This window comes from Haliotis asinina, chromosome 2 (assembly GCF_037392515.1).
Source record: "Haliotis asinina isolate JCU_RB_2024 chromosome 2, JCU_Hal_asi_v2, whole genome shotgun sequence".
Lineage (NCBI taxonomy): Eukaryota > Metazoa > Mollusca > Gastropoda > Lepetellida > Haliotidae > Haliotis > Haliotis asinina.
The window spans coordinates 95,063,143-95,079,388 of NC_090281.1; the positions used below are offsets into that span (position 1 = coordinate 95,063,143).

The 16,246-nt window shown below is 39.9% G+C and overlaps 1 protein-coding gene across 1 annotated transcript in view; it reads left to right on the plus strand.

Moving 5' to 3' along the window:
• Positions 1 to 5,940, plus strand: part of LOC137273041 (cholecystokinin receptor type A-like) — a 51,019-nt gene extending 45,079 nt beyond the window's left edge. The window contains exons 2-3 of the mRNA XM_067805483.1: positions 3,350 to 3,727; positions 5,384 to 5,940. Of these exons, the coding sequence (XP_067661584.1) occupies positions 3,350 to 3,727; positions 5,384 to 5,940 (935 nt within the window). The remainder of the gene's footprint in view (positions 1 to 3,349; positions 3,728 to 5,383) is intronic.
• Positions 5,941 to 16,246: the final 10,306 nt, after the last annotated feature.

Sequence of the window (16,246 nt, forward strand, 5' to 3'; positions counted from 1 at the left end):
GTCTGAGCTAGCTCAAACAGCCACACGCATGCACGTCGTCATAACAATGATACGTATGACGCTCATCCCACCTCAACTTATATATGACGGTCCTTTCCAATGATTTGCCCATTTGGACTTGAAATATTGCAGACAAGTGGCAGAGCGTCGAGTTGTTCTTATTTGGGTTTATTCAAATTAAAAGGCTTCAGAGTGACAAAACTCGACCCAAGGCTGTATGTTTTTGTCTCTGTCGAGCAACATTCCGTCAGTCCAACCCTTGGGCGTGTACATTTCACAACTTTTGAATCATGCATGCACTTTTTATCCAGAGTGTCATATGCTTAGAAGCTGCTTGTAAACGTATTCGCAAGCTTCACCGACTTCAAGGTATGAATGACAGCCCACTTCTTGATAAAACGGAATTCTGACTTTTGAGATCCAACATGGCAAGACGCAAGATCTCTGCAATAGAACATCCACGACTGTCCAGTATCCGCCCTACTCATACACACTGGCATGACGTTTTGTGTTTTTGTGAACATTGTCTTTTGTTGCCACCATGAGGAAAGGATATATGAACCTGTCTTGAAACACCCCAAACACCCCAAACTAAGTCTGGCACACGGTTCATGCCACCAGGGGTTCTGTCATGACATGGCAATGTCAAACAAACATGTGTCGGCTATGGACGATGTAATTAAGACATTGCCGGGAAGCCAAATCGATTCAAAAAGCCACCAGAAACCTAAGTAATGGAATTTGTTGGGTGCGGGATTGTCCAGCTTTGAGAAGCTTATGGTGTCTAGCGTGGGGAGGAAAAGAAAGGTAAATGAGATTATCCTCAACACATTATACTGAGAAATCCACCTGAGGATGTTTCTGGCGCTGTCAGTTTTGTGTTAGGCTTTACATACGATGTGCCGTCGAAGAAGACGCCATCCAGCTCGAACGAGAGGATGAGTGAGGTGAGCATATCTGAACAACACTGTATTTGTAAAACAGTGGAAGACGACTGAATGAAGCAGTTGCTGGAAACAGTCCATGCTGGTATAAGACCAGGCCAACTGAATTAATTTTGCTACGATCCTTTATGTTTGACCCTGTTATTATTGTTCTTATATCTCAGGCAATGTCTGTTCAATAACAGTATATTTATATCTAGGAACCCAGGAGCAATTTGATCGACATAGATGTTGATCGACTGGAACCTATATTCAGAATTGTCGATACACCGGAGCAGATTAGGTAAGGATTCCTGTTACCAGCCGAAAACTATTGGGACGTCCGTACCGGTCACACTCACGTTTATTAGTTACCCGTCTCATATTGACCACGCTCACCCTATGATTATGTATGACCTGGTTTACATCCATCAATATTTGTCGACGTCCTCATTCGGAAAGCAGTCTCACACTGACTTTGGTCTGATATTATAACCTTTGACCTGACTAATGTAACTTGATGTTCCTAATTATTGACCGTCGGTCGTATGGAACAACTGTAAATTAAATTTTGTCAAAGGAAATCGATAATTACTCAATCTGTGGTCTGTGGGAGGAAAATGTTATTAAAGGCGACTGGGTTTGTACCTTTTCTACAGTACTATGTCTTAAGCTAACTATTTGACTCTTTCACGAATGTCAGTGAATTGTTACCGTTCTGAAACGTCTGTACTTACTAAGCAAACGAATACTGGTATATACATCTATGTACTCATTAAGCCTCTGATCATGGAACCGTCTCTGTGGTTCTAATATATTACATTTGTTCACTAGCATCCCAAGCCGTATCACGGTCATCAGTTAAGGATAAGGGTACCACATTATGGGGAGCGGTATTTCGGTGGGTGAATGAATACTACTAAGCGCCGCATCAGCAATTAGGCAGCTATTCGTGGCGAACTGTGAGACAGCCATCAATGGTGCATGTGTCCCGGTGCATTATGGAAATAAACTCGAAAGCGTTGCAAAACCAGGCTTCATTTCACCGTACGTCTACGTCTCCGGCGAAAGGGCTTTAACTTGACACTAAATATAGTGCAATCTCCTGCAAACACTTGCAAGTGGTGTCCATATACATCTGCTCCTTTGACAAGACACTGAAGTAGCAGATGAACATGTTCTCATGACATTTCTCCTTGGACGTACTGTCACACAAAATTATAGCTATCGATAAATATATCCCATATTGCTCATGGTAACATTTGATCAGACCAGGTTCTTCTTGTGTGACATCCGATCAGCCCGATCATGTTACAGGTTTTTGAGTGATATTTGATCGATCTTATCATCCTGGTGATTGCTCATCTCCTAACATCAACTCTTTACTAGTGTACATACCACACTTTGACATTAGTATCTAATTTCACTTTGTCTTTCATCTTAAATGTCGGAAACTAACGAACGAGATCAATTGCACGAGAAGATATTATATTAAATAAAAATCTAATACAAATTGAAACGAGAAATGCTATTAATTTTCAATATTTAACTTCTTCCTAAAGCAGCAGATATTACATCTTGTAAAAAATAATAAAACCTGAAACGAAAAATGCAATTAATTTTAAACATTTAACTTCTTCCTAACGCGAATTTCCTTATGACAAATCGCCTACACAGGCACAAATCTTGCAAAGACTGTACACTTAAAACATTTGAGATGACATCAATCGACAGCCTCTTTCTTGTTTGTGTCGTATTCAGTCACTTTCAAACATATACGTATATTTCCCTGTGGTGGACAGTTTACATTCTTCATCTTCCATATTAAAAGAAGAGTTTGAGGTAGTCTCGGAGTTGATACGTAAGGGCTTCAGACACTTACAGCGTAGGTCAGTCTGATAGTATGATAGTGTTCAATACCTTGTAATGTACTATAGTATGATCTGATGAACTGCAATATAACTGGGGGTATTCTAATGTCATCAGCATCCTGTGTAATGACTGACATATAACATTGTGATGATAAAATAAAGTAAAGGGCATTGTAAAATTCACTGTTTGACGTATAGCAATACGTCAGTGACTAATGTAATTTATATACGTAGCCTTTGTATATATATTTTCATTTGTCTCACGAAGTACTGACAAACCGGGATCGTAATCAGGGCTAATGTAGGGAAAACTCATATATCAACGTTTTCTTGCTTTTCATTGATAGTGACTTGTGCCAGCGATGACATCACGGCCACCCATCCAATAGCAAGGATCATATCAGGGAATGACAGTTTTAAAACGTTGACCAAAGGATCCCGCTTTGACCATTCACAGGGTGATTCCAAATCAACATGACGAATTACATGTTCAGTTGAGCTATAATTTCATAAAGCATCTGTAAATTGTTGACACTTTATCTCTTTCCATTCCAGGTGTTTCAGTCGGGGTCAGTTGTTTTACTTTGGTGGCGATTTCAATGGAGCGTTACTTCGCCATCTGTAGACCCCTCCACTCTCGGTCGTGGCAAACCCTGTCCCACGCGTATAAAGCTCTGGCAGTGTGCTGGCTCCTTGCCTTTGTTGTGATGATTCCAATAGCCGTGTTCCAGAAGATCATTCACTATCCCAGAGTCAACGTCAGCATCTGTGGCGAGGTGTGGGGCGACAAGAACTTGGAAAAAGCGTACACCATTACTCTCAATTTGATACTGCTTATTCTGCCCATCATCATCATGAGTGTTGCGTATGGGATGATATCTTACACACTGTGGCTTGGTATTAAGATGGAGGAACAGTCGGATAGAAATAAAAGTAAGTATTTCCTGGCGCTGGTGATATTTCCGTCAAGATGACGTTCTTCTTTGGTTCTGTAGGACCAGCGCATTGGCCTAAAGGTGTATTCGTACAAGAGATAAGCGTGCACGTGCGTGGATGCGTGGATGCGTGGATGCGTGGATGCGTGGATGCGTGTGTGTAGTGGTGCTTATGACGCGTTTGTTTCACAAGTTCCCTCCAATTTTATAATGTCCTCTTTGAACGTATATACGAGCAGTCTGTACCTTCACCATTTCCGATGTGACATGCAGCTATTGATACTGTGACTGACTCGCATTTGTTTCCAAGTTAAATGACATGTCGGTTAGCTGTATCTTAACCTTTACCTTAACCCGTAACGGTCCCGTCCGAACCCTTCATTATCTGTAGCAAATGTGGCTCGCTCATGCAGGAACCAAGCAAACTAAAGTTTAAATTGATGCAATGATTTGTATAGAGGCAACAGTTTAAGATCAATCTTCAGTTCTATTGGTCGATCCAACGCCATGTTAAATACACGTATATCTCAGTTCAGGACACCCTTCTTTCATCAACAATCTGACAGTGTCAACTTGGTGAGACAAACACCTGACGTGGAGTTTCCCCCAAGCCCAGTTTTACGAGGAAGTGGAATTTCAGCAAACGTCCGTAGTCCTCCTGAAATAAGGGATTCTATAAAATTGCAAATGATATGTTCCACTGAATATGTATGATTTCTAACAGACTCAATAGTCAATGCATCCCTGGAAGAAGACACGTAGCCTTCGCTTGAACTGATAGATTGAGTTTGGTTTTACGCCTCTTTGAACAGGTATTTCAGTTATATCACAGAGTGTAAGCTTAAGTAGGATTACAGACCTCTGGTATCCTCCGGCATTCATGTTTTATATCTAACAAGGGTGATGTTTGTCCTCGAGTCTTGTCATATAAGCTCAGTAGCATTTTTCATTTCGTCCGAGTCAACTACAAAGGAATGAATCGCGTCGCGATATTTAAACAACCCCATGATTTGTATGAGCAAAGGATTAATGTGCATAGCAGACATGATTCATATTAATTATCATATCGCTGTCAATTTCAGTAAAATCTATAAATAAAGATCGTGTTTGGCCATTTCGCGAACATCCAGTGTCATTACAGAATTTTCACGGATGCATTCAAAAAATGACTCTATCCCATTGTCTCTAAAAACTGAATTTTTATATGAACCAAACCAGACATTTCATCAACCTCCGAGTACAGATATTGTAACAAGAAAGCACGAATCGTAATCAGGACAAACTGCCTCTAAACTATGTTCTCCGAACAACACGTCCACGGTCCACAATGCAGCCTTCGTGCCAATAGGAACTGAGGCTGATGTTAGAGATATGTTTTTTTTAAAAATGTGTATTGCTTTAACGTATTACATCAGGGACATGACTGCTATCAACACCTCTTGACAAGCTGTAGTAAGGAGATTGTGATTTTAATAGAAACCCATATCAGGAGACCGAACTAAGTGACATTTGAAAATTGATTCCACTCACTGAATCGCTGAAGCCTACAGTTTTATATCAGGCATTGTGACTTTTAATAGTGGTAAAACATTAGGAAAATGAGAAAACATAAACAGATTCAAGTGTTGTATATTTTATTACAATTCTATTACAGATAAGAAAGACAAAAATGGCTGCCTGTCGAACAGCGACCGCTCACGAGGAAACGGTGCTGGTTACATGGAACCAGACTACACAACAACAGCAACCAGCAATACCAAGAGAACCTTCAGGAAGTTCGAATTTAACCGAGCAATGAGGCAGTCTAATAGCGAGAAAAGTCGTGCCGCTAAAAAAAGAGTTATAAAAATGTTGTTCGCAGTTGTGTTTGAATTTTTCCTGTTTTGGACGCCTACTTATGTCATGGCAACCTGGATTGTTTTCCATAATGACAGTGCACGGGCGAACATCTCTCCCCTGACGAAATCTTTAATTCATTTATTGTCATATGTGTCAGCGTGTTCAAACCCAATCACATACTGTTTCCTTAACAAGAACTTTCGACAAGGATTTCTGTCAGCGTTCAGGTGTTTGCGAAGACGTTACGTATACGCCAGACAAAATGAGTTGTCTTTCTCTGGAAATACTGCAACCACTCGCACAGGGGCAACGAACATGGGAACTTACGATAAGATACACGACTCGGATGATATATCAGAAAAGAGCTTTTGAAGGAGTCAGTTGTGACGGGAAAAACATCAGTCGCAGGTCCATACTCAGCCATAGATTGATATCAATGGAGTTAACCTATCATGACTGATATTTATATGCAGAAACAATCAGGATGGATACGTCTGAGGAAAGACTTAGTGTTCAATTATTTTATTTTAAATAATTAACAGTCTGTGGTAGAAGAGGATTGTGCAAGATGTCACATTCGTGACGTGTACTTTAACATGTAATTGTTTTGAAATAAGGCAAAGGTATCTTTATTGCCACAGCATAACAGTAATGCTACTGAAAAATGAAACACTGCGATAAAAGTGAATATGTTTGTGAGAACTATTTGTTATATTCTCTGTACTCCACTTTTTCCTCAACATTCTGACAAACACGTGTTCCCGAATGCAACAAGATGCAAGCCAATACTATAATCCCTTTGTTGATATCGCGAGACATCATGTCGTCTGTCAGCGATTCCAAGCACCATTTTACCATGTCAGGTGAACATCTGATCTTTCTGGGGTTGCAGGTACTTATACAGGGGAGGAATGTTATGGGTGAATCATACGTTGACTGTGTTTTGATTACAATGTTTGCTTCGTTACAGAAACGTTGGAAGAATCGGAATATTTTGTGATATTTATTGTTTTGAAAAGTTGAAGTGTTGTGAACGCAGGGGTTGTCTATAAGATTGAAATGTGTTCATGCTACTTTCGTACCAAATAGTGGTCTCACTATAATAAGTGAATTCACACATCAGTTCTGTAAACTCTGATAATGTGCTCATTTGAATTACATTTTATGTGTTTTAGCACGATGTCATGCATATGTTGGAACTTCAGTATGGCCTTGCACTGAAACATGTTACAAGATTTCAATCAGTTGCTGTGATTTGCTATAACAAGCACAACTCTGCATGGTGTAATTTCAACGTTTCAGTTACAAAAAATACACTTTTTCTTGGAGGGACTAATGGTGTCAGTTTCACAGGTGAATGTCGTCCACGTTTAAGGGTTTTCGTGTTAGACACACAGACAGAAAGATATGAACTTTTACGTATCTGCATATTCCTGTAAATCAAGTAAAAGGTAATTCAGTTTTCATTATTAGTATTACCAGCCTAAACATGTTTATTGTAGGTAGTTGTGCAATTATACGCAACTATACCTATTATTCACCATTTCGAAAGTACCCAAGTGCAACACGTACTATATTTGGGGTTATACTTTCAATTTAAAGTTCGGCTTCCTTGAAACCAGCGGTGTCTGAGTGGGTTAGACTGCTTTGTATCCTGGCGATTAGGTGACTCGTGTGAGTTCCAATCCCGGACGGTTCTCAACCCGATAAAATGTATTAGCATTTGTATTTTACTGAAAAGTGCGAAAACGAATTACATTTTGTGAAACTCTTCTTTCATGTCAATGATGATGAAAAGTCCCATTGCAGAAATGAGAACAGAGAGAAAGTCATGCCATGTATTTTCAGCCCCTGCGCGATTGTTTAGAATGTTTATCTCACCGTGTCGCCCATATTGATATTAATGTTAAAAGCACGTGCCTTGAGCTTCATTCCATGTTCTCCAGTTAATACTGTAATTATTCCCACATGTTTCCATGCGAGTTATACCAGTCGCGGTTTTCGAGTTGACACATTTAAATATATAAAAGAATAAAACAACCATGTACTGGCATATACATGTGCATATACATTTAACGAAACAGTCCACTCATAAACTTGGGAAACCGACTGTAGTCAAATATAGTTGTTACTTTTGGCACGGTCAGTAAACGAAAACAAAGCCTTAAGGCTCTCATTGTCTGTGTGGTCTGGCTCGTTATTCAGACGAAGTATGTATTGTTTTCTTACAGACGAGGTTATTATTGATCAGGCGACAGTCAATATTGTTCTTGTTACGAGTAACTGTTTAAGCTCTTACGTTTTCGTTCCAGGTTTCTATTATCTTGTTGGCACTAAATCAAATTATTTCATCACTTGATGTAGATTAACAGAATTTTGTACCGTACAACATTGGCAATGTATGCATGTAAGTCTTGCACAAACGAAACACAAAGAGAATCTGAAACATGCTCTTTGAGCATTGTGGTTTTACAGGGGTTCAGGGGTCTGCACACGAGATTCAAAGTATACAACAGATGACAATTAGGATCCAGTTGGAGAGGGTTAGACACTATGTACATAGAGACAAAATGAGATTAGTGGAACAAACAGCGTAAACTCGCACGCGTAGCCTTTGTCGTCAGAAGCACTATCAACAAAATTGTTATTCTTTGTTAACTTTTCTGTCTGGTAAAAATTTGTTATTTCCTTGTTTCAGTAAACATGAAATAGATATGGGATAGTCAGTGCTACGAATCATGAATAGTACCAAAATGCTGCAATGATTATTGTCGCAGAAATTAGCACTGTATTTCTGTCCATTGTAACAAGGTCTCTCTGTAGACGGGATCGGTTTCTGTTTTCATACCATTTTCCTTTTTGTCCCAATGGGTTTTGTTTGTATCCATGAAAATGAACTATCACTACATGTTTATCAGTTTGTACAAAACGTTACAGTCATTGATATTCCTACGGTATTGTTTATCTCATACACCATGTGCATTCGTATTCTGATGAGGTCCGTGGAAGAGCAACTACAGAGTTCGATATGACAATTACAAGATATGTTTGGTACTGCTGTAAATATTTATATTCAGTTAAGGACTTCTATGTTCACCTGGAAAATCTCTGATTTAGAATTGATGTTGACCCTACGACTTCATACGTGCAGATGAATATGAGTTACGGTTTTCAGGATAAAACCAGACTCGGCAGATTACTGAACAGGAAGTATGTTGTCACTTGCTTAAACATTCACCCGCTTCATAAAGGGGCAAATGGGGGCACACCGACATTATCCAGCACTAGCAAAAGGGGTGTTTCCTCTTTGGATTCCCAGAACCTGTGTATAGCCATGGTGACAAAAAATCACAGTACTCACCACATTTCCGTTGTTCTCAGAAGGCATACTGCTCCAAGCGCGGTATTCCTGTTCATTGTACCTACAGTAGAAATTAACTATAATAATTGTTATTGTTAATTATCACGGAGACATGGGATGTTCGGTCCACAACTTGCAGTAAGTGTCCATATAGTTTCCCATGTAACGTCATGTCAATGTGTTATAAATGAATTTGTTATCACCGTGCTTTCCCAGCTGCACAGCTCCTGACTGTTAAAGACCCTGTTCCACAAAGCAGCGGTATGAGCGGAATTTTGCAAAACGGAGCGATGGTCTGTGGTAAATATTGAGGGTCACATGTTACGAAATTGCAGACACTATTTTATGTACTTGTTCGTCTGTTTTAGATCAATAAAGCATATGTTTGTTTCCATGTTTTGCGAAGACCCCGGAAGAGATTCGTGTCGACAAAGACCAGCTGATTCGTATGCATAAAAATGCACTTACATTAACACCTGGATATTTCGACTGCTACCAGTCCTACTGCTGTAACGTCGTTGTCGTTGATGTCTCATCAATGGATCAGCTATATGACGGTGGAAACGCCTAGAGGGTGGACGTTACAGTTTATGTATGGTTAAGCAGCACCGGACAATAGTCCATTTATATATGAATGCGGTGTGTAAGCAATCGAGTATGGACCCGACAGTCCAGTAATTGACACCATGACCATCGACCATTGCTTTTGGAATACGGAGCCTGACCGGTGGGTTCTAACCCTGGGTCTAGACTTTCAAAGCTGCCTCAGCGCCAAGATAGTCGCAAGTTAACGTTAATATGTGGCACTATCTTAGTGATAAGAGAGCTTAAAAAATCTAGGCCCTGATCTTGGCAGGTAGGTATGTAGTACCGCCATTTAATCCATACGAGGGTTCCAGAAAGTAGTCATGATCGGTTGACGACGTTTCAATTTTGTTGACCACTTGAGGGTCGACCAGTGCTTGAGTCCTTGTCAAACAAGTAATTGATGGTACATTTTGCTACCATGTTCTGCTAACGATAAAATTAAGGTATGGTAAGTTCCATTCCAACTCTGGTTTGGTATCTCTAGAGAATCTACGAGGACAAGAGAACCCTGCACCAGTCCGTGCAAACAAAAGCTCACACGCAATATATGTTTCAGTATACATGTATTTGAACGGTACTTGCAAGGTTCAAGAAATGTGTTGTTGCCGCTGCTTAATATCAAAGCTGCCACGGGCTGTGTTAGTCACGACGCTGGTCAGCCTTAACATCATGTACCAGTCGGAAAAGTATAATGGACTGGAAAAGATGAAATGTTCACTCCACGTCGACCTGCGTGAACACAAACGCAGTCATTATCATCGACATCAGGAGGTTGTTATTGAGTGGGCCAAGGAAAGTGAATACTTTTTATTTTGATTTTCGGACAAAGTTGTTCAAGTTAGTAAAATCCTTTTAGACCGAAAGGATCCGCCCACACACTGACTAATCATGCCCCAAAGGCAGCATGCTGGATGTGTACAAGCATGTGATTTTGCGAAAACTGGCAAAACGTGCATCTGAGCAAATGCTTGTCCGATATAATACGACATCGAATCGGTGGCCATACATATCAGCTGACAGAAAACCACCGAAATTATGACACCGGTAACAGCTAGAGACCCCGCGGGAAGACCGTCATCTGCCTACTCTTCATCTGCGCAACCGGGTCATCACGGCGACGGAAAATGGGGGCAACGGCACTGGACATTCGACGTACCGTTGTACGACGTCTACGTTACAGTGGGCAAAGACCATATGTCGCTGATCGGTACGACATTGGCAGCGAGTGATTTGTTTTAGTTAAAAGCCGAATGCTACATTATGGTTGTATGTGTTTGGCTTTGATATTTTCGATCATTAACAAGGGTTCGCCTTCTTTTGCTCACTATACAGCCTCTTATAAATAATACTACACGCGGTTTGACACAATGACAATATCCATACACCATCCATACACATTGTACAAGAGTCGAATGAACAAATACAGCCGTATCGTGATTTTGTGTTTATGAATCAGCATCCAAATATTAATGATATCAGGCATTATTCTCATCAACAGGTGGCACACAATCTATGCATGAGTCGTATTTTTGCCCTAATATATCTGGAACGCAGAGTATAAGTCAACATATGGAACTGCATCGAACATGTATTTTGTCAGCAGCGAGTCTCCAATTTGAAATGTCCTCAGCATGACATACCTGTCTGCAATAAAGCTTCTTGAAAGCGTTTCTGAGGTCGGGAATGGCAGTATGAACCTTGATGAAAATATCACGCTCGACTGTTCCTCAACCTTGGTGAAAAGTAAACGCCACAGCCTGAAGCTGTTGGAATATTGCCCTACATCTTAGCGAAGAATTATTTCTCTTGCACCACACGGAAACATGTATATATCTATATATTAGGTCTATGCTTCTTGTGACATGCTTGGTCAGCATCATAACCAATACACATCTAAACGTTTCACACACACTCTAAGGAGACACAAATCTGCATAATGACAATCATTATCACAGTTTACAACAGCACCTCCAGATACGACTAGTCTACTATGTACTGACAAATGTTAGAAGGAAAACATGTGTAATAGCTCGCCCCGACTGCATGGACAGGATAGCTCAAACGTCTGCAACTGCAACAAGTGGCGCTTTATTAAAGTCAGTGCAGCTATAAAAATGTAACATTAATCCAATTCATCAACGTACCTAATAAATCATCATATAATAGACAAAATGTACAACAGTTTGACTTCCGTTAATATTTAGTGTCCCTGTGCTGTATATCTTACACACACAATTTCTACAATGTAAGTCCTGGCATCGGATGTTCAGCATCGGAACTGAAGTGGACCAGGAGATTTAGCTGTTTGTGTGTTCTCGTGCCCAGATGACGATAGCAGCTGCTCTGATCCTGTCTATACACTGGCGGCTAATTTACTCATTTACATGCTCACTTTCCCGGATTGGTGATTATTCAGGCTCGAGTAAACATATGGTTTTTTTTCTTCGATATTTTTGTTCTCAGTAAACTAGCTAATGCATTTACATAAATAGGTTAGGGGCAAAGCAAAGCAACTACTGCAGTGACGGTATACAGCTACAATATAGCTATAGGGAACAATCAACCAAGTCACAGTACCCAACCCGTTAAGGCTTTTATGACAGACACTGATGCTGAGGAATGGTCCTGCCCTGGATTCTCAATGTTAAGGTCCCTGACACCACCTTTTTATTTAGCTTTAGGTCATGGTCAGAACGGAAAGCGGTATATGTATTATATTTATAATATGTAGATGTGAATGCAAGATCAACGTATCCAGTTCACGGGGTGCTGTGGGTGGTAGGGTAAATATCATTTTACTTGATAACCTTTAGTATATCTTTTTGGCGAAAGCAGCTGTAGGGAAAGGCTAAAGCTAACCTAAATGATTCCAGCTTAGGAGGGATAGGAGTTTGGTTTTAGTTTTTAGCAGTATTCCATGAATATCACGGTCCAAACAGAATATTAAAGAAGGTGAGCGTTAGGTGTGCGACATACCATCTAACGTCGAAGAAGATTAAACGTCACGAATATACCAAACATCTTCAAATAGTTATACACTTGTTATATCCTTGACACCCAAAGAAAACTTATTGTGAAAAATAAAGTAGACACAAAGAGCAATTCTTGTTAGGATTACACGAAATATATTAGGTTAGGAGGACTTAGCTAAATATATTGATGTAACTAAGTTTAAAGTGGTAACCACAGTGAGATTTCTCATTTACGAAGTTGTTATTCGATTGATCCACACTCAAGTATTTACATACAGCCGCCGTATGGCTGGAGTATTGTTGTGTGCGGGTGTCAAACTATAAACCAATAAACAATCAAACAAACAAACAAAACTCTACTATCGAAAGAATCAGAAATCAGGCTTTAAGAAATCGCAGACAACATACATGTCATCACCGTGATTCAAGTGATTGGCAAGGCGATTAGACATCATCTGCATGAAGGTAATGCATGCACAATGTCCACGTGTTGGACAACTGTTAACAAACAGTCACTTTCCATCCAACCGATAATGAGCATAGAAAGGGAGGAACCGTAAGTGATCTCGTGGATAGATTTCAAATGAGTCCCGATTCACACGCTAGGGCGAGTCCTGTCGAATAGCATGCCAACTTCAGTGTAAGACAACATGACATGTTCTGGAGACATGCTGCAGGGTGACTCTGACATCCACTATCGTATAATATCTGTTCGCCTTTGGTAGTAGTATATATGCTGTAACTGAAACAAATCATCACCAGCATGGGCATTAGTTCCGATCTTCCCCTACTGAGAACACCAGGGACGTCATGAGGTGCTTACGCAGATGCCGAAGGCTACCATCGATGTCAGCAGTGCACTGTCACGTCCTTTAAGAGGTGTGGGCACAGCTAACTCATATTGTCATTTCCATTTCCAGATTGTTTCGTACCATGCCACCCCTTATTGATCAAGTCTTTTCAAACGTACATTGTGTACTAGAACCACTCAATGTCGCCCACGTTTTCTGCAGCTTGTCATGTTACACCTAGTTCTATCTTTTTCTTATCCACCCATTACCACCACTCAATACCTTTTAACAGTTTTTAAATCATCTGCAATCGCCTGTTTGTCTCTATATCCCCTACTTTTGTTTTAGATTGTATCAATTTACCGACACCTCGGTATTTTGCAGTAGAAGCACAATCAAGAAAAAAAATCATCGTGGTAAGTGTTATTGTCCTTGAACATCAGATCAATTATTTTGTGTTACATCACCGTGTTAACGGGATATGAAAGCCTAAAGGGATGCAGGATGTTATCAATGTGATGAAAGACATTAAGGTTCTGATAAGCAGTCCTATCTGCGTACATCTTTGATTCCAACAGCTGTAAAATGATGTTGACAACAGATTTGTGGTATCACATTTGGGTCCCGCGTAGACAATGATCATACACATTTCTCGAGTTTAACTGTTGGTCATTATGTGAGGGACAAACACAAAGGTTATACACATCTGCCAAAACAAATCTAGCCTAACAGATACGTACATTTTCTTAGTCACACTGTCAATAACGCATTTGGCATGTTTTCTTGTTCTTCACTGTTATCAAGCAAATGCAACATATGTACAAGGAAAAATATATAGGTGCCGGGTCTTTGAGTTTATACCTAGACACAGCCTTCGGGCATGATGGTTTCTTATGACAAAACATCTTATTACAACACTGATTTCACTGTTTCAGTTGTGTGTTTGTTTTTTGTTTTTGTTTTGTTTGGTTTGGTTTTTTTTGTTGTTGTTTTCTTTTTGGCTTTTTGTTTTTGTTATTTTTTGGTTTGTGTTTGTTTTAGCTTTTATTTTGTTACTGTTTGCTTTGTTTTTTTATGTTTTGCTTTGTTTTGGGTATTTAACATCACATCAAATTATGTCAGAAGGAGGAGGATGGAAAGGTTCATACTGAAGAGATATGTCCCTGTTTAAAGGGAATGTTAATGGCATGTCTGAAAGCGCATGAGTACAGTATCTCCTTCGCATGTACCGTTTAAACTCACTGTGATATTTGCTCGCTACTCCCTTCCTAACATTCTTCGGAACACAAGAAATCTTTATGAAAAGAATTAATGGTGACAACTAGTCATCTTCCCCCAACATTAAGTTATAACGTTTCGTGCAGCTCTTATTTATACAAATCATGTGCTTACACGTATTTCAAACGTAAATTAATGTCGTCTATGACAGACGTCGCGGAGTAAACTGAGCAATATGTTAAGCGAACGTCCTCTTAAAGACCAAGCAACGCGCATGTTTCACTTTAAGAACAGAGCAAAACACGGTTTGCATCAAAAAGATATGTTCCGGTTTCTCTCCGTTTCACTTATGTAACGAAATTAAACACATCTCTAAATCCATGTAAACATAGGCTTAATCTCAGCTCTTTTTCTTTGGTGTCTAACCTTATCGACGTATGTCATTAGCCTCACTTCAGTGGTAGAATTTACGTACTGCGCACCATAATTCTAGTCTTTCGTATTCATGTTCCGAGCGAAACTGATATCGAACACTAATCACACTAATAGTGTGTACACTAATCATTCCATGTGACATTTAACGTTACGCTGAAGAGTACTGAACTTGTATAGCAATGTGCATGTAGTGTGTTACTGCTTCAATCAGTCCAGCATGCTACCGATGTCATAATGCCAGCCCACAGGGGCACAATCCGAACTATTATGTCAGTCCAAATCACCGACCTACTCAAACAATTACGCATTGATAACAATTTCGAAAAGATGACATGCCGTCTTAAACGAGGTGATGATTGGGCTATGGTAGTAATAACTGATGGTGTAATACGTTTTCTACACAAAGTAAGGTGGTCCCCTGCGAACTGTTTCCATGTTTACACAGCTGCCAATATGAATGCTTGCTCTGAGCTGTTGTGTGTAAATATGCTTGAAAGCTCTGTACTGGATTTCAAAACCTCCTCTGTTGGCATTAATCACCGGCCGTGTTTTTATTTGTCAAGTATGAATGGAGCTCTGTAAACCTTTTTGCCAAAATATAGGGAGTAGAGGAATGCCATGGAAGTGTATGTGTTATACGTAATGTTCGGAACTTCAGCGCTTCTCGTGTGAAGTGGTATGTCTGGACGAACATGCACAAACACATGTTTTCTCTGTAGTGGCTATCGTTTGGTTGTTTCTCTTGTCGTTAAAGAAACTCAATTCCTCCTTCAGTCTGAACCACTTTGTGCACATTTCGTTTGCAAAATAAAATCCGTTAATCGTGAGTTCGAATCCTACACTGGCACTTTAGGTACTTCTTATCAAGGACCAGGGTTTTATGTTTCACGAAAGCTGTAAACATCCGCATGTCTTCAGCAAGTATGTTGCGAGAATGCTCCATATCTGGATCATAAGTTATAGGTATTGAGTTGATGTGCAATCGTTACACTGTCAGCAAGATTGATAAGGAATACATTAATACGTAGTATATACGTCCATTGTGATAACATGCGTGTCCTGAATACATAAGTACAGCGTTATCTAGATAAGATATACAGACATACTTTTGTCCTTATCCCTGGACCCCCGCCACACGGATACACGACTGAAATGTGCACCGTTTTCAGCACTCATAATAAGCCGTATTATAAAATTGAGCAAATGACAATCGTTATAACCTACTCTCAGTCAAATGTCCCATACATGTGTTTGCCTCTCGAGATTCCATCTGTGTGCAGCGACTTATGGTGTGTGACAGCATACTACACATG